General features: G+C 42.2%; 1 protein-coding gene across 2 annotated transcripts in view; it reads left to right on the top strand.

Moving 5' to 3' along the window:
* The first annotated feature begins 2,439 nt into the window (after positions 1-2,439).
* The window catches only part of AK5 (adenylate kinase 5), a 124,137-nt gene continuing 102,294 nt past the window's right edge, over positions 2,440-24,282 (top strand). The window contains exons 1-6 of one of the 2 annotated variants that reach the window (XM_084852178.1): positions 2,440-2,621; positions 2,891-3,070; positions 8,722-8,908; positions 12,465-12,632; positions 14,828-14,997; positions 15,118-15,231. In XM_084852178.1, coding sequence (XP_084708304.1) covers positions 3,011-3,070; positions 8,722-8,908; positions 12,465-12,632; positions 14,828-14,997; positions 15,118-15,231 — 699 coding nt within the window. In that variant the 5' untranslated portion in view covers positions 2,440-2,621; positions 2,891-3,010. Of the gene's footprint in view, positions 2,622-2,683; positions 3,071-8,721; positions 8,909-12,464; positions 12,633-14,827; positions 14,998-15,117; positions 15,232-24,282 lie in introns of those variants that run through there. The other variant, XM_084852177.1, reaches the window with a different exon arrangement.

Raw genomic sequence — 24,282 nt, 5'->3', positions numbered from 1 at the left:
AACTCACCATGCCGGGCGGAGTGGCTGCTGTTCCCCATGTGGGCGAGTTCCAATGCCCAGCCAACCCACATCCCCGGTGCAGTCTCTAATCTTGGGGATGTGGGGCAGCCTGGGCTTTCTCCATGCTGGCAAGAGGCACAGTTCCATGCCTCCTTCTGGCATAAAGAAAAAAAAATAGAAAAGGGGGTAATATCTGGGGGTAAGGCCACACCCCATGACATCATCCAGCTCATGATGTGGGGGGCAATTCACCTCCACCTCCAAACAGGTCTGCACCCCTGTGCTAGAATAATCTGATCCAACTTGCCAATTGCCATCTTGATGTATCCTGGAGTATTCTGCATATTTTCAGTCGTCGTACATTTCCCAGCTACTGTTCCTGATATTTTGGGGTTGGTCTAAACAAATGCTTTTGCACTGCTGGACAAGCCCTTCAGTCCAAGTGTCCCCTATAAACACAAAGAGCTCACACAGTGCTTAGTATCCAAGCCTGCCCACACACCAGAGGGACTCACCATTAGCACAACTGGGGGCTAATGGTTCTAAAAGCAACCTGAAATGAGTGGAGACTCAGTAGAGCATGCAGAAGGAAGCTCCGCTGACTTGTCCCAGTATGGAAACAAGCTTTTCCACTTGTTTCCGGGGTTGCTTTTAGAACCGCTAGTTTTCTGAGCACTGGGTCTTACTTGTGCACAGATCCAGTGGGAGCAAAGCGACATTCAATATAATCCTATGTGACCAGAAGATTAAATCACCAAAATGCCATCTCCTAACAATGCAGATTCACCCTCCATCTGAGTGGTATGCATGCTGATCAGAAAGAAGAAAGACACGTCAATAAATGTTGTCCACAAAAATAGAACTATAGCTCTTTAAATTCTAAAGGTCAACATCTAGCATCTGAAAGACAGGATTTTAATATATTTCTGTATGTCAACACTTTGTCAGATCTAGTTCTCAGGAAGTTACATGGTTCCGTGTGATGGCTGATCAAAGTAATAATGGTTGTTCTATTTTAACTACATCACATGTTCTACAGAATAAGCAAAGGCTTGGAGTTAAATAAGAGGATGATTTTGAAAAGGATGATTCTGAAAATGACTTCTACTGCAACTGTGGCACTTTTTAAATTAAATGTCAATTTCATGTTGCTAATTTCTCAAAAATCAACAAAAACAAAACTTTGTAATGTATTCAATTTATCATGCATATTTTGAATTGGGGCTCATGGTATTGTGCCATTTATTACGGGAAGATTGCATGCATGGTAGTTGTTCCTGTATCAACGTCCTTATTCCCAGCTGGAGGAACTGGGAAGTCTAATCAACAGGAGGGAGATGTTTGTATGTGTACACTATGGTGGTTTGGCATGACAGTTCTGGCAGAGGGCAAAGTATGGTTATGGAACAGGTGGGGGGAGAAACCCATTGGCCCTCATAATACAGTTCAACACAACACCACTATGCCTGCTGCTTGGTAACCACCAATGGTCTAAATCTGGATATATCTGATAAATCCTGTCTAGGAGAAATGATTTTTGACTTTACACTCAGTAACTTGTTCTCTTTACTCCTTCAATATACATGCCCAATTTAAGAGTCAAAGGATGGAGTCATCCCATGTGTTGCATAATGGGGCAAACAGCCCTTTCACAAGCGGGGGAAATTTAAGTCTGGGAATCAGTGTGGGGGCAAAAGGTTAACAGCACGATCTTATATCTGTCTAGTCAGAAGCAAGTTCTATTGAGTTCAATGGAACTTGCTCCCAGATGTGACATGGCCATCTTTACAGAGGACAGCCTTCAGTTTGAAGGGGGCCCAGATGACTGTTGACTATTTTGAAGGTGTTGTCTATTTGAAGGGCTGTCCAGTCCAAGAAAGGGTTAAAGACAACGAACCATGAGAAGGGAGAGCAGCTGCCTTGAAGATGCCCATCAACAGCACACGGACAGTAGACTGAGCAAGGAATGCAGGTTATCTGGTCAGTCTTCTACACTAGGGTCAGGTGTACTGTATTTCTGTTAAAATTATAATCATTTCTAAATTTGAATTTATACATATAAATTAGCGTATGAAATTTTTACGCAAATCAGTGGTCTCTTTTTTGGCGATTCATACTCGTCCCTGTGCCTGCAGCTTATGGAAGAAATAATTTTAAAAACTTGTGGGCTTGGGATTTCCAGTCAGGGGACTCCACGAAATGTGTACTAAGACCCATATATCCAAAGGCCAAACATACCCGCAGACCCCCCCTCCCCCGACTATGACCAGGATCAATTCTGACGAATTCCACCTGGGCGATCCTTTTTTACTGTCCTTGAGATCTCCAGGAATCAATCGCCCCTATTTATCACTGATTCCTTCCTCTCTTCGCCCTTGTTAGTCTTCTCTCTCTCTCTCACTCACACACACACACCTATGGAGCGAACCGGCTCAGATTGGGCGTGTGCGTGGCGATGCGCATGAGGCTGCAAAAATCTTCATTTCCTCAACTGTTTTCGTACTTCAACTTTGTAGAGGGTGGTGGCGGCGCTTTGGAAAGACTTTCGGACACCGAATACTCTCAGCGACCAATCAAGGGCACACCCCAGTCGGACATCTCGGGCGACGAGCTTCCCCTAGGTTGGTTTCTCTCTCTCTCTTTAGAGAGCGCCACGTGTGTGCTGGCGCGGCCCCTCAGAGGTGTGCGTGTAAATAAGAGCGAGATCGTGCGATTCGGAGTCATTTCCCTCCCTCCCTCCCTCCCTGGCGCTTTTCCAGCAGCCACCCACTCCCACCCAGCAGTCCCCACAGCTTGAGTGGCGGCGCACAGGCTGGGCTCCGAGGCTAGATGCAGCTGAGGCGAGGAGGCGAAGGCTCTGGCTCTTCTCTCTAATCTTTTCTTTCGACAGCGATCGGTTTACAAGGACCAGGAAAGGCGGGCTCGGTGACAAGGAAAGGGCAAGATCCTCCGGGCAGAAGCACCAGCCAGCAATACCGGCCGCGCCAGCGCCCTTTCTCCGCCAGGCGGCATGAGCACCTGCGACGCCAAGGAGTATCTGGCCAAAAGGGAGATCCCGCAGCTTTTCGAGGTAAACGCACTCCTCGGCAGCCGATGGACCTCGGAGCCGCGCATTTCTTTCCTAACGCTGAGCATCCCTGGGTGGAGCAAGTTTTCCCGAAGACAATGATCCAGAAGGAAGGGGGGAGGCACTGGGTAGGGTTGCAAAGAACCAGGGATGGAAAGCGGGGGAAGGACAGGACGAGGCTGGAGGAACTAGGGCAAGGTGGTGCGCGGAGAGACACTGATAGCAGCTGCCCCGTATTAGGGTGACACGATTTATTTTGAAGGGGTTGCACTTACTCCAGAGTTCTTAAAATATAGCTGACCTCCTTCATGCTTGCATCCACTGTCCTCCAAGCCGCGGGTGTTCAATCGTTGCATTCCTTGCCCCTTCGGCATTCCTAGCTCGACAACACCCATGGAGCCCTGATTCTTGCGAGACACTGGCCCCTATAGACAGAGAGGGGAATTGGGGCACCTGCTACATATGGAGGAGGGAATCTCCTCTCTCCTTAGGTATCCAAATAGATGCCCTTGCCCCAGGCTTACAAATGATTCTTGTATGTCTTCTTAACACCCTGACTTCACTTTCTTGCCTTTTTTCACTTAGCTTGTCTCTGCTCCACAGAAGGCAGGATCAGGCTAACAACATCCTCCCACCCCACTTTTAATGGACCTGGGAGTGTTCTTGCCTCTGGTTGCCTTGGCTCCTCCAGCTACTTTGTAGCACAGCATCAGACCTTGTGAGCTGGGAATGTGTGTGGAATTGGTGATCAGAAAGCAGCAGGCAGGAATGTGCCATTGCATATGACATGATCTGAAAACTCTTCCATGACGTATGGATGGGAGGGCTAACAGAAATTGTCTCTATTATTTCCTTCTGGGTTGCATTTTGCATGCATCCATGGGTGTTTAAATGATTGTGTGACCCCTGATTGTAACTGTTGCTATCCAATCTTGTTTTCTTTTAAATTTTAAAATGAAGATGCCAGTTCAACTGTATGTGCTATTTTAGAGGGATTCAGTCCAAAACACGATTATCACATTTAGAATCACCATTTCCATTCCAAAGGACTATTTTTACTGTCATTCAGTCAAGCTGTTGTGCGAGAATTTTCAACATAAAATAAATGCCAAGTATTCTGTTCTCCCTTGTAGCATTTTTTCATTTGTCACATGAAATTCTTACCTTATGGGAGTCTCCAAGCAAGAGCTTTCTTTTCAGTGAATGGCTGAAAATACATTTCTAAAAGGCTGCATTTGTGATTTATTGAAGAGTTTATATAGTATAAAGGGGTTAATTTAATAAATTGCTAATATGTAAACATCTCAGTAAATCGGAAATGCTGTCTGGAAAGTGGCAAGTATTATTCGGATAAATGCAAAGAAGTTTTTGTATTCGATTGTATATAGTAAAGATATTGAAAAAATAGATTCTAGCAGTGCAATACTATACATGTCTACTCAAAACTAAGCTCCACTGAATTTAATGGGATTAGTCCCTGATGAGACTGCATAAGATTGCAGCCTAACAATGCAATCCTATGTATGTCTATTTAGAAGTAAGCCCCATTGGGTTTAATGGGGCTTACTTCCAGATAAGAGGGTATAGGATTGCAGCCTAAGGGTCCAATGACATCTTGCCCATATCCTACAGATTTTAGCCATGGAAAATATAAGAGCAGGATAGAAAATACACCTGCACGCATGGGCACTCCCCTGTCATTATAGCCCATAAACGAATTTAAAGCAGAAAGTGCAGGAACTGCACAAACTGGACAGCAGAAAAAAGGCTGATGCCATTTTTCTTGCACTAAATGTATAAATGTTGCTTTGTAGACTTCACAGATGACGCTTGGCTCAAAGTTGCTTCCTTTGGTTGGATGGATGGAGGCAGGCAAGAGATTAGCATGGGCTGAAGCCTCCTGCCTGTGTGAACTGGGGTGGCTGTGTGTGTGTGTCTAAGGTACACTGGATGCACACCCGTCCCTCTTCAAAACTACTGTTCTGTTTCATCCTAAGAATCCATCACTATTTTGTTGAAATGGCAGAAGTAGGCAGGCCTAGATACGCATGCCTGATAGTTTCACTCTACAAGAGCTTTGTCCATTCCTGAAGTAGAGTTGCTGTAGCTTACGTGCGTGCAGAAAGAAAGAACAGTCAGAGGCCCATACCACTTGTATGACCAACCATGTGCTCCTACTAAATCATGGGCAGTGTTATCCTTCATACACATGATACGCGGTCGCTATCATTTATGCAGTGGTTATGGGGCAGAAATGTTGTTTGTGCAAATGAGTAGATATTTTAAAAGGTAAACATTGCTTTGAACCTTTCAGAAGAGGCTCTATGGTACTGGGAGTAAATCTGATCCACCGGCTTCAGTTTTGTGTTTGATGTAGAGACAAACTGTAGTGGTCTCAAGAGTGAAACGGCAATTATGTAAAGTGGTTGTTTTACAAATGTTGCCATTTTATTAAAATGCAGGATTTTCACCTCTCACTCTTCCTACCTGAATATGAAAAGCAGAATGTATGCATACTAATTACTAGTAATGTATAATGTAATTGCAGTTTAAAAGCAAGCGTCAATAAGCTGCAGTTGTCTATGAGTTGAGACAAAGCAATATTTTGAATGGAGTTCTGGTTTACAGTATTTACAGTCTCTTTCATCCAACCCAAAAAGCTGGTATGAGGCAGAGCTTGTGAGAGAGGCAAAGCTTGTCCAAACCGTTTTTTCCCCAGCTCTTCTTCATTGTAGTGTCCTTAATACATTCTTCTCTGTGTGCAACTCAAGAACACATATACCTACCCTGGAGTATTTGGTAGTGGTGACTTATAGTGTGATCTACAAAGCATTTTATCTGACCTATTCACACACCTATCTACTGGACAAAACTGGCCTTAAGTGAAAACATGATCAGTGAAGCGGTTTGTGAAAAAATAGATGAAGCATCTTTCTATAGTAGGCAAAGGTTTAACTTTTAGCAACGTTTACATGTTTCACATCAAATTGCCCCATGATGACCTATCGAGGAAAACTAAGCCAGCCTTACTGATCATTTCTGGGTGTATACAGTACATACCAGTGGTTTATGTTTCAATAATATCCTTAGGTTGTGCTTCTAAATATACTCAAAGACCATTGAAACATTCAGAAAAAGCATGTGGCAGAGTCTTTCCAGGATTGTTACCACCTTGGAATGTAACTGGGGAATCATGTGATCGAGTGTTCTCTCAACTGAAAAAGCTCTACATGTGGAAAATGTGTCTCATTAGGAAGACCCTAGAACCTACAACCCTATGGTTCACATGACACAACATCTATGTGTGGGGCATGTGCAGCCACCATTTTGATTATGTAGCCACCACTTGGCATTTGTCGTGTCATGTGAACCTGATGAGTATGGGTTATATGAGGGTTAAACATGGTCTGTTTTAGGATTATACGAGGGTTTTTTAACTCACGCTCACCAGGTTCACATGACATGACAACCCGTGGTGTGTCATCCGAACTTGGTCTATAAGTTGTAGCATTCTACATGAAGAAACTGCTACTATGTGGGATCATTCAAATATAAACCACTGGCCCCAATTGTATTCTGAAATGATACATCCCTTGGTAGACTGCATCACATACTTGGGGTGGGGTGGTAATATATGAATACTTAACATAGGAAGGCGATGAGCACTATTACCTGCATCCATAGAATTATGTAATCAGAAGAGACCCAATTAATTAACCTGTCCAGTATGTTTCTCACCAGTACCCATTAATCCAATGCAATAAGAAAATGTGTGAGGTTTTTTTTAATTAATGTGTACCATCTTGTGGACAAATTATCTATTTTTCCTATGCAATTGGTTACTGTAAAACTAAGCTAAACAATAACAACAAAAAATCCTAAAGTCTCCATTGATATGAAATAGTCATGGCTCCAAGCATCAAGCAGGGCCATAGCAACACCATTAATCAGTTTCTCTGCGTCATATCATCCTATTCAGGAAAGGGCATTTCCAAGCAGTCGATTGAACCTAAACATGGCTTGGAAAAAATCAAAGTAGATAAAAAAATAAAGGGAAACAACCTAAAACATATTCCGTAACAAGATTCACGTCTTGGAATATATATCCTAGGAGAGACTGATAGTTGAACTCCAACTCCAGTTCTTCCAGTATATAATACACTTATATAATTTACCAGTTTGTATACTGCTACCTAGGGAAGTGTTGGCTTTTTATCATTGTGTGCTTCAGCAGTATTCAAAATTTACCAAATATAAACTTTCAAAGTCCATATTAGTGTAATACCTTTATAAGACCGACCCAGATGTCACCAGAAATGTGAAAGCTTCTGGCATCTCCAGATCTCTTTATCTGGCAAGATGGTAACAATAAAATAAGAAGTGTGTGTGTGGGGGGGAGTGTTGCAGAGTAGGAGGGTTAAAACTGCTGACTTGATAGTGCCAGTTGTGGTCTCTGCATGATCAGAGTCCCAATATGCAGTGCGGGAGGAGGGTCTACGGACATTCAAATTAGCTTTTCATAGGTCATGTGATAGTTACAGGTTGGACCAAACTGGCTTATATTGACTGTTTAAATCTAGTACAGCATCTAAAATTATCTCCAGCTTTGTTAATATAAAGACTGTCTAGCTTCTGTCTGTATTCCACTTATCAAGGGATCTATGTGCCTTGCCCAGAATGAAGACATTTCTGAGTAACAACTGCATTTTATAGATGGAGAAATGGGGGCTCAAATATTTTCCCCGTTCTTCCTCCCAGCAGTCCTAGGGGCAGCTCCAGGTCCAACCTGTAACTATCACAGGACCAGTTAGAGTGTAATTTCAATATCTGCAGATCTCTCCTCCCCCCACTTAATCTTGGGACTCTGATCTTGGGATTTGATGGCAGATACCATCAACACAGCAAGGGGGGGGGGGTGCTCCTATCCCCCCCCTTCTTTTTAAAACTTCTTGCCTGAAGAAGAGATCCAGAGATCCTGAAAACACATGTGTTGTAACCTTTTGGTCAGTTTAATAAAGGCATTACATTAATATGGACTTCAGAATTTTCTTAATTGGCAATATGGCTGCTTTTGCTTTTCATATAAACTTCGGGACATACACTGTGCCATATAAAATATAATATGGGTTTAACATAGATCAGTCCCATTGACTTGCTTAAAAAAACAGGAAAAGCAACTCATTTGGCAAATGTGTATATTATAATTGGTCCCAGAATACCTCAGTCCGTAAGTTGGCTAAACTTGTACACTTGGATCATTTCCAGCGTTGTCCCCTTTACATTAGTGGCATTTAAGCTGCGTAACTGCTTTGTCGATTAGAAGGTCCATGAATGCCCATTTCATTGTATGAGATGTATTAATAAGAAGCAATGTTTAATGAAAAATGGCTATGATTTCATGTTCTTGAAAACAAGAAGCAGTTAATAAATCAAAGCTTCAGGTGCAGGATTTTTATGTTTAGTAAGTCACACTTGTAAAGCATGCATGTTTTTAGGGCTTCTAAAATTACATGTCTCAGGCTTGGCATAAAATAGAACTTGGAAAAGACAAGAAATATAGGATTGGGTGGATAACAAAGTTAACCTTAAAATCTTGTTTTCAACTTCAGCAGCCTGCAGCTGACTATAAATCACTTTGGGATGTTATGTTTCAGAGTTTGTTGAATGGATTAATGTGCTACAAACCTGATGATCCAGTCGAATACCTGGAAGGCTGTTTACAAAAAGTGAAGGAACTGGGAGGAGCAGAAAAAGTAAAATGGGACACTTTTGTCAGTCCAGAAAAACGGGCACTACCTCCGCTTAATGGCAGCCAGTCAAGAAGAGCGTTTTTTAGGAATGGTAAGGTAGTTTTATATTACTATCATGTTTAAGCTTGGAATTAGATAAGGAGATGACTAGAGTGAGGATGCCACTATGTGATATTTGGGGGTGGGGAGATAAATGTGGTGTGATCGTGGTTCACTGCCTTCTGGCTTGCCTCAGTGATGTGTTACAACATTCAATAAATGGTAACCATCCCCAAAATAAACAAATCAATAAATCTGTATGGTGGTTTAGCTGTTTAAGAATTCATCGTAATTATAATTTGGATTCTAATTCAGATTCAGTGAGACTTACTTCTGAGTAAACAAGAATAGGCCTGTGCTTCATACTCTGTAGAGCCTGACACATAATTTATGTACCAACATATGTCAGATATGTTGAATTTGGCTGAACAGAGCTCTCTTCACTGTTGAAGGAGTGAGAGAATAGTTCTTCTTATTTAGTAGCAAGAGATGGAAGTCAGCTCCCTTGCAATGAGGAGATGAGGTGTAATCCACCTCTTTAATTGACTGGCATCAATCAATGTATAGAATTATGACACTTGCTAAACTTTGCTAAGGTGTTATAAAGAATTACTTATTTAGGACGGGCAAAAATGCAGAAAAGCTTAACTCATGTACTTTCTTAGAAATATACAGTGCCTAGTCAACATATACAATAACCTGATTGGCAATGCTGATATAATTAATATGGATTAGTTAGAACATTTAGAAAGTAGTCTATAATTCAGCTAGTGTTTTAAACCAGACCAAAAAGCTGACTGAGTAGCATACAGTATCTGAGGTAATGAAGAATACCGGGGCAAAATACATAATTATTTTGGCATTCTAAATGTTCCCATAAAACTGCTAGAATTCCTCATTTTTTCTTAGCACTAAGAGCATTTAATGCTTTGTGTTATAGGCAGTAATTAGATTAAACGATCCATATAACGTGTGATAAAGTAGTTCTGGAATGGTGTCTTAAATTTAATTTAAAATCAGACAAAGAACTATAAGAAATTTATCAGCTAGCAACAGTTCTTAATCTGCTTGCCTGCTCCTGTGCATACTACATGTAATTCAACAGGTTAAATAATGGGTTTGGTAAATGACTTGTTTGCTGTAGAGAAGTGACTACATTGTTGTTCAGTCAAAAATCCATAGGTGTTAACTGTTTAGTTAAGCCTCTGTCAACATAGTGGCCCTGTTCAGACACATACTGGGGAAGGGTGGTTAGGTTTACCATGGCGCTAACCACTGCGAGTGCTACTGCCACATGTGTAGGTAACCATGTTCTGCAATGTAGTTAGACTAACCATTCTCTAACCACCCTCCTTCTCACAGAAACCTGCAGTCCTCCAGATGGACAGCCATGCATCCCAGTGGCCTTTGTGCTGTCAGCCATTTTGGTGTTTGGTGCTGTCAGCCATTTTGGTGCTTGGCGGCTACTTCTTCTTTGGCCACTCTTGCCGTGGAGCTCTATGGCAGCTCTCAATTAACCAGAGTCTGTTCAGACATCATACTAAGCCATTGTAGAGCCCATTAACCATCTTGCAGCAAGTGGTTAGTGAACGTGGATAGACACGGTTAATAAACCACCATGGTTGGGATAGACGCCTGTTCAGACATCACACTAAGCCAACATGGTTAGCTCAAAACTCCTACCATCATGGCTTAGCGTGATGTCTGAACAGGGCCTCAATCTTACTCAGTTAATAAAACTGAAATGTTGTCCAGTTAGTTAGTGTACAAATCATTTAGAGAGTCTATTCACGAAGCCAAGAATTTGCAGTAAACCATCCACATTTTTATGGAAGAAGAAAGGAACTTAATTTTAAACCTTGTGATGTTCAGGTGATGTCACAAATAATTTGCAACCTGTGAGAATGGGTCACAGGCTAAACAACCCCTGGAATAACCCTTGCATAACCCATGCCACCTGGGTTCGCACGATATGACAAGCCGCACTGCGGCTTGCATGTTCAAAATGGTGGTTGGTGCGTGCTGTGGCAGCCCACAGGTAAATTAACCCTTGGTGGCTTATTGTGACATGCGAACAGGTCTTTGTGTGCTGTACTGTCTCTTAAATAATTTGTGGAAGCTCTTTTTTATCCTATGTAGAGCTCTATCTCCTGTTTCTTGATGGTTTCTTAAAAAGCTATTGTGATTTGCTTGGTTTGCAATCACAATCTGTGTGGGTCAGTTAAGTAATTGCTCTTTGTTTGCTGGATTCACACAACACAACAAATTAGGTACTAGACCAGGGGTGGGCGATATGTCCTCTTCTGCAGCCTCCACCACACCATGTGGCAGCAACCCCCTCCCCCAGCAGTTTGTCACTGAAATTCAGCAGCAAACAACTGTGGATACTTAAAAGGACAAATTTAGATTGTTTTCAAGGAAAATTCATAGTGGTTTCCCATTGAATTTTCTTGGTGCCGCCACATTGCCAAATTTAGGCTCCTGAACCCCCTGAAGTTGCCCACTCTTATACTAGAGTTTTGCAGCCAAACGTCTGGCTGGTTATTTAAAACAACATGGGATTCCTCATCTTTGCAGCTTCTGATCACATGCAGCTCTTCTCTCTGCCTATTCTCCTTCCCAGGTTTCCTTTTCCTGTCAAGACTACCCTTATGTATTACTCCTCTTCCCTTATTTCATCAGGACCTCACTTTCTATGCCCAGGCCTGGTGTCAGGGGTTCGAATAATTGGGCACACCTCCTAGAAGGGAGCGTGCCCAATAGGAGTGACAAACCCTAGCCTCCTCTATCCCTGTCACTCCTTTTCCTCTTTGTCATTACCTGTTCACATGTCTACTCTAAGCAAATGAGCAATGATAGGAGCAAGGAGCAGCAGCCCCTGCTCATCTTGCACTCATCTTCTGTGTGGACTGGGACTGAAGGATGGTAAGCAAATGAACAATGGCGACAGAAGTGAGGAGGATATGGGCCCATTCATGGATGGACACACCGAGGAGATCTCATTCAAGCTCCAGCCCAACCTGGACATGGCACTGTCTATGCCCATATGCTTCTCTCAGTCTGCTGGCTTCTTATTTTCCTGATTCTTGCCTTGCCCATGTTTTCTCTACCCTTCTTTCCCTAGGCCAGCTGGCCTGCTTTGTTGTCCTTCCTAGGATCTGGATATGTAGCTTCACATAACGTTGTTCAGCTTCACTTAGATTAATCTAGAGGTAGTTTTTAAATTAAACTGGTTTTATTCAAAGTACAGCATAACAGTCTGCTCTAAGCCAGCTGGCTAGGGACTGCCTGGACTAGTTTTGTAAGGAAACATAAACTGTTCTTAAAAGGGACAGCTTATTTTGCCAACAGCATGAATGACATGTAGTGTGACATTAGGGCAGCCAGTGACTCCACCACCACTACCACCATAAAATTGCTTACTGCATTCCAGTATAGATTGGTTGAAAATGTTAATTATTTAAATCAAAACAAACCCCTCCTTTAAATATCAAGCATGCAGAATGCCAACAGTTCTGTATTTTTTATTCAGTTAAATATTCCTGATCTTCATTATTGATAAATGTAAAAAGAATTCTTGTTCTGATACTTTTCTTACCATTTTGTAGTGATGCCAGACAATCCTAACTTTCCTTATCGGCGGTATGACCGACTCCCTCCAATCCACCAGTTCTCCATAGAAAGTGACACGGATCTCTCAGAAACAGCTGAACTTATTGAGGAATATGATGTATTTGATCCTGCAAGACCACGGCCTAAAATCATCCTTGTTATAGGTAGGAGGCAAAACGAGGGGCAGTCCTAGAAAAAAACCAACCAATATAATTTTATTGAATTAACTGTGGCTTTTAACTATATAGCTGATGGATTAACTGCTTAGAATGGGTACCAATATGCACGTTATATTGGAAGATATCAGATGAAGATAAATGAAAAATTGACAAACTAACAACAAATAATTATTTATAAAAACTACCTTCAGCAATTTGCCCAAAACATGAAATGTATGTATATTGTTTTTTTTGAGCCAGGGACTGCCCAATGCAATGGTACTGGTAACTGTGTCTCCAGGGACTCTGAACTAATCAGGGAACTAATGGGGGAGGGGAACTATTACCCCTCATACCCTAAACCCTTGGAGCAGGATCTGATATATGTGGACAGTTGCATCCCCTGGGTTTCCCAACTGCAGCCCTCTTTTTGATGCTCCATACAAGTGGATGCTTCATACTGGGCATATTGTTTCATTTGTGTGGAGTAGGGAAAGTATTGAATTTTGAAAGCCCTTGAGCACTAGTCCCCCACATATAGGGAATTTGCTCCCTGTTTGTGGAAAAAACTATCCCACCTATGGGGAAACCATTTCCCTCTATGCCACTTTAAACATGTTTAGCTTTTATATTTCAGGTCCTACAAAACTCCCTGTCACTATGACTCAGGAGTTAAACAAATTGGCCCTCTTCTGCTGCCACTATATGTCTTGGAATATTAAAAAAAACTAGTAGTATCTTGGGATAAGAACCTTAGGCATGAGATGGGCACTAACACTACAGACAGTATGAACTATTAAACTAAGTGGCTTATTAAGGGAATAGAGTGTTGTTCAAATCATAGGGTGGGAATACTTAAATGTACTTAAATTAAATATCCTTGGTTAATGTACTTAATACAAGAGTCTTCTCCGCTAATAGGCTCTAAGTAGCTTTCCCTCAAGATCCAATTTCTCTAAACTCCATCCTAATCTCTCACAACCAGGAATGGATGCTGTACAGCAGTCTTCCTCTGGTTTCAACCCCCTTTGTTGCCTCTGGTTTTTGGGATGATGACACAGTATCGGGGATCACTTGCTGAGGTTCCTTCTGGTCAGATCTCTGACTAATCCCCTTGGTGTTGGGCTTTGCTGCCTGCCTGAAGTATCACCACCCCACAGCCCAGCTTCCTGCTCTCCACAAACACCAGCTCTAGATTCCAGATCTCCCTCCAGAAGAATTCTCTCAGGCTGGCTATAGCGTTTTCCAGCTCTGAGCACAGCTCCTGGCAACTAACTACCAGTAACCCTAACCTCTGTCATCTGCCTTCCAACTGTCCCTAACTGACTTTAAAAAGGATCTTAAAAAAAAAATCCTGACCAATCATATTCCCCATGTTCCCAACTGCCAATCGTCTTTGTTGACCCACCTGACCAATCGGAGTAAAGGTAACTTCTCCCCCCCTAAACATTTTAAGCAGCCTCCCTTTATAGGCTGCCGTAACCGAGGCAACCACAACTTTTTAAGGCTCCATACACAGTAACAAAGCTAGGCCTCAGGCCTACTCAGATACATTCTAGCCTCACAGAGGGCACACAAAGTATTTATGGAACACAAACAAACCATTATAATTATAGCACTTCTCCACAAAAGCACTTGAAGTGAGAACACAATTCCTCCCCAGATTTGGGGACAGGGGAGGTGTCCCTCTTATCATGCAGTTTTCCCAATATTAAATCCTTCCTTTCTCTACATTCAGTTGGAAAACTCTCAAAAGGAAGCCCAGTTGGCCCCCTCTGCATAAACAGCGAAGGGGGAGGGGCAAAATTAATCTTCACCTAGAGAAGAAAAATATGAAAAGTTATGCCAGCTATAGCTGCTATAGGAGAGCTGACAAGGGCTTTGGAGAGGGGACTATACCCTCATTTTTAAACTACAGAATTTAAAATAAAAACTATCACAGTAGTTGAGCAAGCGTTGGGCCAAGTCCTTATTTTCTCCCACAAGAGCCCTCCCGTCAGGTTTTTTGGGGCCATGTTTTGGATCATTACGTCCTATTATTTGCACTCAGTGATGTACTAGAGCATAGAATTAGGCTATTAATAATTTGAAGAATGTTACATTTCTTACTTGGGTGGGAAATTTTGGCAGTAGATGGCGAGTCGTTTACAAGGAATCTGAGAAAACACAAGGCCTTTGTTTTTCCTTATCCTTAACAATAGGTGGCCCAGGAAGTGGAAAGGGAACCCAGAGTTTGAAAATAGCAGAACGCTATGGATTTGAGTACATCTCTGTTGGGGAATTGTTAAGAAAGAAGATCCACAACACAAGTAGTAATCGAAAGTGGAGCCTGATTGCTAAGATAATTACCACTGGGGAACTAGCCCCACAGGTAAAACCATATTGGGAAATGACGGGGGCGGGGGGAGCAAGATTTGTACATTCACTATTATTATCCACTACAGAAATGAAATAATAAACAACCTTCCTTTATTTTTAAAACCTGTACAAGGAAACAACCATTACTGAGATAAAGCAGAGATTAATGCAGATCCCTGATGAAGAGGGTATTGTTATTGATGGATTTCCAAGAGATGTTGCCCAGGCTCTTTCCTTTGAGGACCAAGTAAGATATTTCTTATTTTTCTTTAAAATCTTTAGTTATCTTGAATCTGTTATGCTCTTAATGTTAAGAAGGTAAATTCTAGAAAGATGAAATGTTATTGTTTTCTGATCAGTGGGCATTGCCCCTAATTATTTGTAAATACCTCATTGTTGTTGTTGTTCAGTCGTTAAGTCGTTAAGTCGTGTCCGACTCTTCGTGACCCCATGGACCATAGCACGCCAGGCCTTCCTCTCCTCCACTGTCTCCCGGAGTGTGCTCAAGTTCATATTCATTGCATCGGTGATGCTATCTAGCCATCTCCTCCTCTGCCGTCCCCTTCTCCTTTTGCCTTCAGTCTTTCCCAGCATCAGGGTCTTTTCCAGTTTGTTTTCTCTTTGCATTAGGTGGCCAAAATATTTGAGTTTCAGCTTCAGTATCTGTCCGTCCAATGAGCAGTCAGGGTTGATTTCCTTTAGGATGGACTGATTGGACCTCCTTGCAGTCCAGGGGACTCGTAAGAGTCTTCTCCAGCACCACAGTTGGAAGGCATCAATTCTTCGGCACTCAGCCTTCCTTATAGTCCAGCTCTCACAGCCATACATAACTACTGGGAAAAAAATACCTCATTATAGGCTGTTAAAAGGTCACTTTTTGACATATTTTGGGAATATAATGACTCCATGCTTTCAAAAACAGTCAAAATTTTGTCATATAGCTAACAGTGATAGTACTTTCCTGCATATGCAATTAAATAATTTCAAAGGGACTGGAATGATCCAATTTAAGAAATCATATTTTTATACACTGATTATTTTGAAAGCAAAGAGAAAAGGTTTTTCCTTAATTGCTTGTATTCAGCACTCATTAGGAAGAGCATAATTTCAGCAGCATATTTTTCCCAATTAAAGATTATTGCAGGCTGCTTAAAGTGGAATATAGCACAGAAACAGTCTTTTCTAATATGCACAATTTAGGTAACAGCATACCTTTTACTGAATCAGCACAGGAAGTTTTAAAATATCACAAGGCTCTTTACCCACCAAGCACAGGAAAAAAATGACAAGAAAGTGCAATGATTTAAAGCAATGACTTAAATCATTGCTTTACCATCATATAAGACAATGATTCCTTAACACCTTAAAGATTAAATTCTATACATGGTTTCCTAGGAATAAGTCCTATTGAACTCAATAGGACTTATGAAAAGAAATGTATAAGATTGCACTATAAATAGTTCTTGATAGTGATTTGCATTGCAGGGCATCCGGGCTATAGGTCATCTTGAAAGCTGCATGTACAGGGAATGTGGCTACTTTGTTGAACAGAGAGTATGTCCCTATTTTGAGCTCATTCAGGATGCTGAATAGCTATTCCTGACTGGAGGCCACCCTTGAAGTAGCCTTTGAAGAAGTACAGTGTTTTAGTAGGATGAGAATTTAAAATACATTAATGAAAGTAAGCCAAATGATTAAATTCATGTGATTGGAAGTTATTTCATCTTCTGAGCAAATATTGTTACAAGCAATAAAACATTTTGTTAAATCTGCAAACAGAAGTTAAATTTCAAAAGTGTAATGGCTGGGGTTCTATCAAAGCCTGACCTCTGGAATGAGGTAATGGCTGGGAAGCTGATGCAATCACTCCAGAGTACCCTTTCCCACTTGTTAGAGCCAAATTGGCTCCTTGGTTTTCATGGCAGCTGGGGCAATGAAACAACAGAAATGATAGAGCGACAGTGCAGGAAAACTTGTGGCGAGTCCAATGGAATATGGATTAGAGCCAGTTTTAGGACCTACTCCATGATGTTGAAAATCTTATTTCTCTCCAACTGTTGCATCCATTCAGAGTCAGATAGCCAAGCTGCTCCTAGTGGTGAGGGAACCTTTACACCTTGGCCTTTGGAGTGAAGTGAGGGGTCCTTTGGGGTCTACTGTGACCAACTTGCAAGACACTTTGCGAATAAGAGTGCTTGTATCTGTTCTGACTTGGATTCCAAATTGATTAAAGTTTGTTTTGATGTGCCTTTGATGCTTGTCAGGTTGTTATGGATACTTTTCCATTTGTGAAGCCTGAAGATATAGATAGAATCCTTGGAGGCATGAGGCCAACCATTTGTGTGGTTGATCTTTGCCCATTGTGGCTGTTTAAGCTGGCTAGATGGGTAGAGAAAACAGTAAATATTTCCTTATGGGAAAGTGTAATGCTGATGACTTTGAGGGAAGGAGTGGTGAAACCTTTGCTTAACCAATCTTCTGTAGACTTTGCTATTTTATACAGTTAAAGGCCAATCAATTTTTAAGCGAGGTAATTGAATGTGTTGTGATAACCCAGCTCCAGGGATTTCTTAATAGCCAATGTTTTACTGTGATTTCAACACAGAATTGCCCATACGAAAACATGTGAAAGCCAGTAGTTTAATGAGATATTTCATTTTCTTCTTTAACAAGGTCTGGCTTTTTGAAGTTGAAGCACTTTAAATGTCAGAAGATCCAGTTCAGTGAAGCCTTCTCCCCACCTCCCCTTTTCAGTTAACACTTTGTGTCTCAGTATTATAGGTATTTATATAGGAAGATTAGACCTAGGATCTCCACAGCAGTGCATGTCATGAGGTTATTCACAGAGCTGTCTGGTTATTGGGGCATGGGAAGGTTTGTGAGCAAGCTTCCTGTTCTGCTTACATTCTCTCTCCCCCTCCCCCCATTGACTTTCGGTTAAACTACACATTAGCTGTATTTGGACGATCACCAGGGAAAACAACGCAGCATCTGTTGTTTCCCCCACATCTGCATGCACTGGTTGCATGACCAGGATTACCCTAATTGCCCACGCTGAGTCACAGGTTGCCATGTCGTCCAAATGCGGCGAGGGTGTAGTTCATTTTTACCCACCCTACAACCCATCTTGCAAGGTGTGGGTTGTAGGGTGGGTGAAAATGAACTACGCCCACGCCACATGCAGGGTTTGGACAACACAGCAACCCGTGATGCAGCACAGGTAATTAGGGTAATCCTAGTCACGCGACTGGCACATGTGGGGGTGGGGGAAATAACCGATGCTGTGTTGTTCCCCCCGCCCCCGTGATCGTCCGAACTCAGCCACTTTGTTAATGGCACGGCATATAGCTGAGCGGTATCTTTTTCTATACTGTAGAGCAACTGCATGTAGTTCAGGATCAACAGACACTTAGAGGATTAAGCCTTTCCCCCTGATTTGCTTACTGAAATCCCCCCCCCCCCAGGAATTAAAAGAAAAAAATATCTCCACTGGAGTCAATGGAGGCTTTTCTTCTTTTTCTTTTAATTTCTGTGTGGAAGGGCAGAATTTGGGTTTGTTGGGGGGAAGGTTTAATTTTCACTTCCCCCCTAGATGCTGGTCCTGCTCCAAATTGGGGCCACACACAGTTAGTCTAAAGTGAATAAAAAGATATAGCTCAGCTACACACCATACAATTCGTGTGTAGTTCTCTTCGGACAGCGCTGGCTCTTCGGCTTAGAAATGGAGATGAGCACCACACCCTAGAGTCGGACACGACTGGTTGGGGACACCGTTACCTTTTTTAGGTGCTTTACAGCCGCAAGTGGTGTAAAATACATCAATTACGCTGTAATTTTCCCACTATAGGCTAATGGCAGCTGCCATTAGCCTATCGCACCTTTTATAATGCTGGAGAGCCGCCCCGTGGGAAATCTGAAGGACCCAGAGGTCTGCTGCAGACTCTGCAGGTCAGATTCTTGGGAATTCAGCCTCACTGGAGTCTGCAGCGGATTTCTCCAGCACCCCTAGTCTCAAGGTCAAAATGGAGAACATTTGATGGCCCTGGCCTCCTTGCCCTGTAGCTTAACTTGCACAAGTGCTTAACCCAGCTGTCTGCTTAACTGTTTACCGTAATGCTTTGTCACTGGGGCTGCAATGCTTTGTTAGCTGGGGCTCCTCTTCTGTTTATAGATCCTAGTCAGGCAGCAATTGTGTGGGAATGACTTAAGTAATTGGTCCCAACCTAGGGGTGCTGGCAACACCATGGTCCACTATAGCAACCTCATGGGATAACTCACTCCCATAATACTGCTGCTATAACATATGTAGAGCATCTTAGCTAGAGAGTTAATTGAATAAAGTGTTTGGATTCTTGTGACACTTCTGATTAGCTCACTTTCTAATTTTTGAAAGAAGACTGAATTTTAATTTGTCATTCCTTCAGAGTCTTTAGGTAAGCAAACACCTTTTTCCCTGGTATAACACGTTTCTGAAAGTTAGCAAATATCAGGAAGCTCTTTAAATTCCAGACATATGTTGAAAAATGCTGAAAAAGAGGCTTAGCTTTATATTTACCTGTCATCCCAGCTGAAAGCCAGTGAATCACCTGCAAGACTAGCATGTTAAATACTGTCCTTTCTAATGCTACCTGTAAACCAGTGATATCATGTGGATGGGCCAAGTATAATTTTATTCTGTTTTTCCTTTAATTTCTGCTGCTTCATTTCCATTCATTTCTGTGTTAACATTCATCCTTTGTGAACCTGTCTGTCATAAAGAGCCTTAATGTATTTATAGGCAGCTGTAGTGATCATTAATAAATGAGTCTAAAGGAGAGGGCCCTTTGAACCAGATAGCTGCAGTGTTATTTTGAAAAATGATAGACTTTACAGCTATTGAAGAGAAACAAACAAAAACTTGGTTATCTGATTTTCTAGTCAACAACTGGTGTAGGTACATTGTAGCAGAAAATATTGACAAAACCACTAGCGGAAGCCAGACTCTCCTAGTTCAGGTCCCTGAAGAGAGGTGTGCTGGTTTAAATGGATGAACAGACCATTTTGATTACCTCCCCACTTCAATTAACACATGGGGTTGGATCCAGACTAAGTCATACTAAGACCCATTGGAAGAAATGGGACTTAATGTTAATTATAACAAACTTAAATCTCATTGATTTCAATTGGTTTGCTCTAAGTATAACTAGGGGCCGCAGTGGCTTAGTAGTTAAGACGCTGAATTGCAGACTGGAAGGTCAGCAGGACAGCATTTCGAGACCCGAGTGCCGCGTGACGGAGTGAGCTCCCGTCTTCAGTCCCAGCTTCTGCCAACCTAGCAGTTCGAAAGCAAGAAATTGCAAGTAGATAAATAGGTACTGCTTCGGCAGGAAAGGTAACAGCGTTCCGTGCACCTCGGTGTTCAGTCATGCCGGCCACATGACCACGGAAGCGTCTTCGGACAGCGCTGGCTCTTCGGCTTAGAAATGGAGATGAGCACCACACCCTAGAGTCGGACACGACTGGTTGGGGACACCCTTCACCCTTAAGTATAACTAAGTCTAGATCTAACCCCTTGGACTTCCTGTGCCAGCAACTTTCCCCATTCACCTCAATAAGAGATGGCAGCTACAAGCTTATGTTCTTCAGTGCATACAGAGGTGTTTTGATTATTAAAGTGAATGGGGAATCCTTGGTAGGCAGTCTTCATCAGAAACCCACCCATGAAAGGGGTCATTGATCAGGTTATATGTCAGCATGAGTTGGAATGAGTTGAGTTTCCCTTCACCAGATATACTAAAGGTAAATCCTTGCCCCAACAGGATAAAATAAATCCAGGTTACTCAATAGAACTACAAGAAAGGCATGTCCTCCTCATATTTTACATTTTTTGTTCAGGACCATTATTAGACTTTCTCCTCCCTGAGGGCAGGATCAAGAGTACCTAACTGTGTGGGCTGGTTCATACATTCATTTGAATCCATTCATTCCTTGAGGTATCCAGAGGCGCGGTATCCAGAGGTGACTTGCAAGTAGGAATGAACCATCACAGATTAAGCACCCCAGATAGAGCTTTCTTCTCACTGTTCTGACCTCAATACATGTTGGGCTGTGAGTCTATCCAGGCAGTTAAACTCACATCCAAACTCACATCCAATCCACTTCTGTGCAATTTAAATCTTAATCTTTAACATAACAAAAATAGTAAACATTTAATAAATACATGATGAATAATTAGTACCACGCTTTTCAATGGAATCTGTTTACCTATTCAGCTCTTAGTTATCAAGTGTGGAGTAATCAAATTATGACATATCAAGTAATGTACATGCATGTGTGAATCCAGGGATGCTCATTTGTCATTTGACTGTCCTAGACCTCCACAATAGATAATTACTCAGAAGCGCCAAACCAAAATAATACTGAGTAGGACAAGCCTTCTTAAGGCATGGCAGCTAGCGTAGAAACAGCTAGCTTTCTCCTCCAGAATTGAAACGACTGAGAGTTGTAAAGATTAACTAATTAGAAATAATTGATTGCACATACAACTTTAAATTTAAAAAGCTACACAACTGCTAAGTATTGCTATAATTAATATTTTTATTAATCATAGTACAGTGATTGCATTTGCATGTAACTATGGGTTAGTGTTACAAGGATGCAAACCCTGAGCTTGCACAGTCCCCCCTAGAGCTGTTGTCAAGGTTAGGCCTGGTTGGGCATCTGCCAAGGGCCCACACCCCAGCAGGGGCCCTGCTAACTCCCCTGGAGTTGTTCCTCCTCTTCACCATTGCAACCTGTTTGTTCACCTTCCCCTCACACTAATTCAGACAACAATACTGGTAGTAAGGAGGAACAGTAGATGTCACTGCCTGCTTGCTCCTTGGCTCTCTGCTTGCCAAGTAAGCAAGTGGTAGCAATGATGAGAAAGAGAACAAGGAGCAATAGCAGCTGATGACAATGGTGGTGAGATAGTAGAGTCACTGAGGGAGTGGGCGCATTGAGGGCCCTTGGGCAAGACATCCTCAAAACCTGGAGCTGGCACTGCTCCCCCCCTCCCTTCTCTGGCACAGCTGCAAGGAAGAAATCAGAAGTTTTTGCTTCTGTTTTTTATTTACTACAGTTTAGTGTTATATCTGAAGCCTAAACTGTAGTTAATCATAATTATAGTATACTAAAGCAAAGCAGCTTCATAAGCTACTGGTTGAAGTTGGCTTGTTTTAGGAAACCGTTGCTGAGACTAGCTACATTTCATCTGGGTTTCAGATGTAATGCTAAGCGTCAGTTAGTCAGAAATGGGAGCGAAAGCTTCTGAACTCATGGCCATACTGGAGGAAGAAGAGGGCATGCGAGCCCAGCGTTCACACAGGCTCATCCCCTTTCTCCCTTATCAACCTGCCCAGTCACTGAGGCCATCAGATGGCATGCTCTTGGTGGTTCTTCATGGACCTATAGCCTGATTGGAGTCCACTAGAGAAGAGCCTTCAGTGTGGTGGCCCCTTTTCTGTGTGGAATGTCCTGCCTCTAGAGGTGAGGCAGGCACCAACATTGTGTTGTTTTCAGCACCTCCTGAAAACATCTTTATTTCAAGATATGGTGTTTTATTCTTTTTATCTTTTATTATTCACCACTCTGGAATCTGTCTCCATGTAGATATATAATTGTTGTAAATAAAAAAAAAATTAAACCATAGTTTAGAATTACATGCGAATGCAGACAATTGAATAATGCTATAAACACCTAGAAAGGCCTGTCGCTGCTTATTCTAGTGCTTTTTCATGCTTTGAAATATATTTGGTCCTCCTAAGGAAAATGTCACCAATTTGAAACACTGAAGTCATGAAGCTTATTTAAAAAACTAAACAGTGACTAAGAGGTTTTTTTTTTAAATGGAGAAAAGTGATTCAGTGGTTTATTAAATGTTAACCTGTTCTCTGTGAATGCAAAACAGATTCTAATTTTTGCAGCAATTCCATTAATATCACTGTTGCATGCGGAATGGGAATATAAATTATCAGTTAGATGTGCTTAAGGAAAGCTACTACAGCCTGACTGTCATTACAGTTTCTCCTATGGAAACTACAGGACCACCTATAGAAAATGTTTTTTGTTACATATTTTTGTTGTTGGGAAGCTACCAAGTGGTCACTGCAAGAATAGCTTTTCTTTTTTTACTACCATTGCAGTTGTGGTGTCTAAAATAAGGACTATTTCTTAAATTCTATGAAACCTATATTACCACTGGTAATCTTGGAGTGGTTTCTCTGCTAGGTCTTTTCTGCAGTTAACCTATTTTTTGGCCTGGGCTGCTCTATGGGGGGCTGGTGAATACATGGTGGCTCTGCCTTGCAGTTGTGGGTTAGAGTAGGTAGCCAATGGGCATCTTTCTCTTGTATCCTTTCTATTGTATCCTGTCCTGTGAAGAGTAAGGAATATTCTGTCAGATAAACAGCATGCTTTGTCAACTCGAATGTCCTGCATTGACTACAGCAGACTCTAGTGCAGGGCTATCCAAGAAGCAAGGCAAGGAAGCCAGCAAATGTTCAAGCACACGGGTTTCAGTCCAGTGAGGTTCTGGCTAGGCAGGAGTGGGCAAAGGGCAAAGCACAGGCAAACAGCCAGAAAAATGGAGTCAGGCTAAGGCAAGAGTGGTCAAAATAGCAGGCAGACTTCAATACACAGTTAGGCAGTCAGATACGTTCCATTCTCCAGACGTAGAGTCAAAAAGGAGACCCAGGAGTCAATAGCACAGAGCATCAGTCACAGAGCAAAGTAGAAGACCCAGGAGCTGGAAAACAGTATTGTTTCCAACACTGGCTAGGTAGACAATGAAGGCGTTTAACACCAAATCCTGCTACCTCACCCAGGGCTCAGTTGCAGCACATTAGAGCTCTCTGATCAGAGCCCTATTCATGAGGAGTCACTTTCTCCTGAGGAATCCTTCCTTGCAAGTGAACGCTCTTCCTCACAGGAGCCCTACTGGTCTGTCGCCTGAGGCGACAACACTTCTGAGGACCAGCGGGTTGCTCAGAGTCCCTCTACCTGGCAGGGATAGACCTGTAGCCATTTTCCCTGGGGGCCCAGGCTCCTCCTGGTCTGGTGACAGTGACTGCTCTGATATGCCCTCGGTTTCTGGGAGCTCTAGCTCTTCCTCAGAGGAGCATTCCTCCAGTGGGGGCATGACACTGAGGACTCTTTATTCCCACAAGATTTTAATTCTTAATTGGAATGGCATTATTGCTGATAGTTAAATCTTTTGAACTTTTGTACTATTTTTTGGTCATATTTATATTCTGTCCTTAAATATAAATATTCCCAGGGT

Source organism: Heloderma suspectum, chromosome 4 (genome assembly GCF_057233095.1).
Source record: "Heloderma suspectum isolate Gila_16-S chromosome 4, 16-S_ref, whole genome shotgun sequence".
Taxonomy (NCBI): domain Eukaryota; kingdom Metazoa; phylum Chordata; class Lepidosauria; order Squamata; family Helodermatidae; genus Heloderma; species Heloderma suspectum.
Note: the sequence above shows the minus strand (reverse complement) of the source record. Positions and strands in the feature narration are given on the sequence as shown.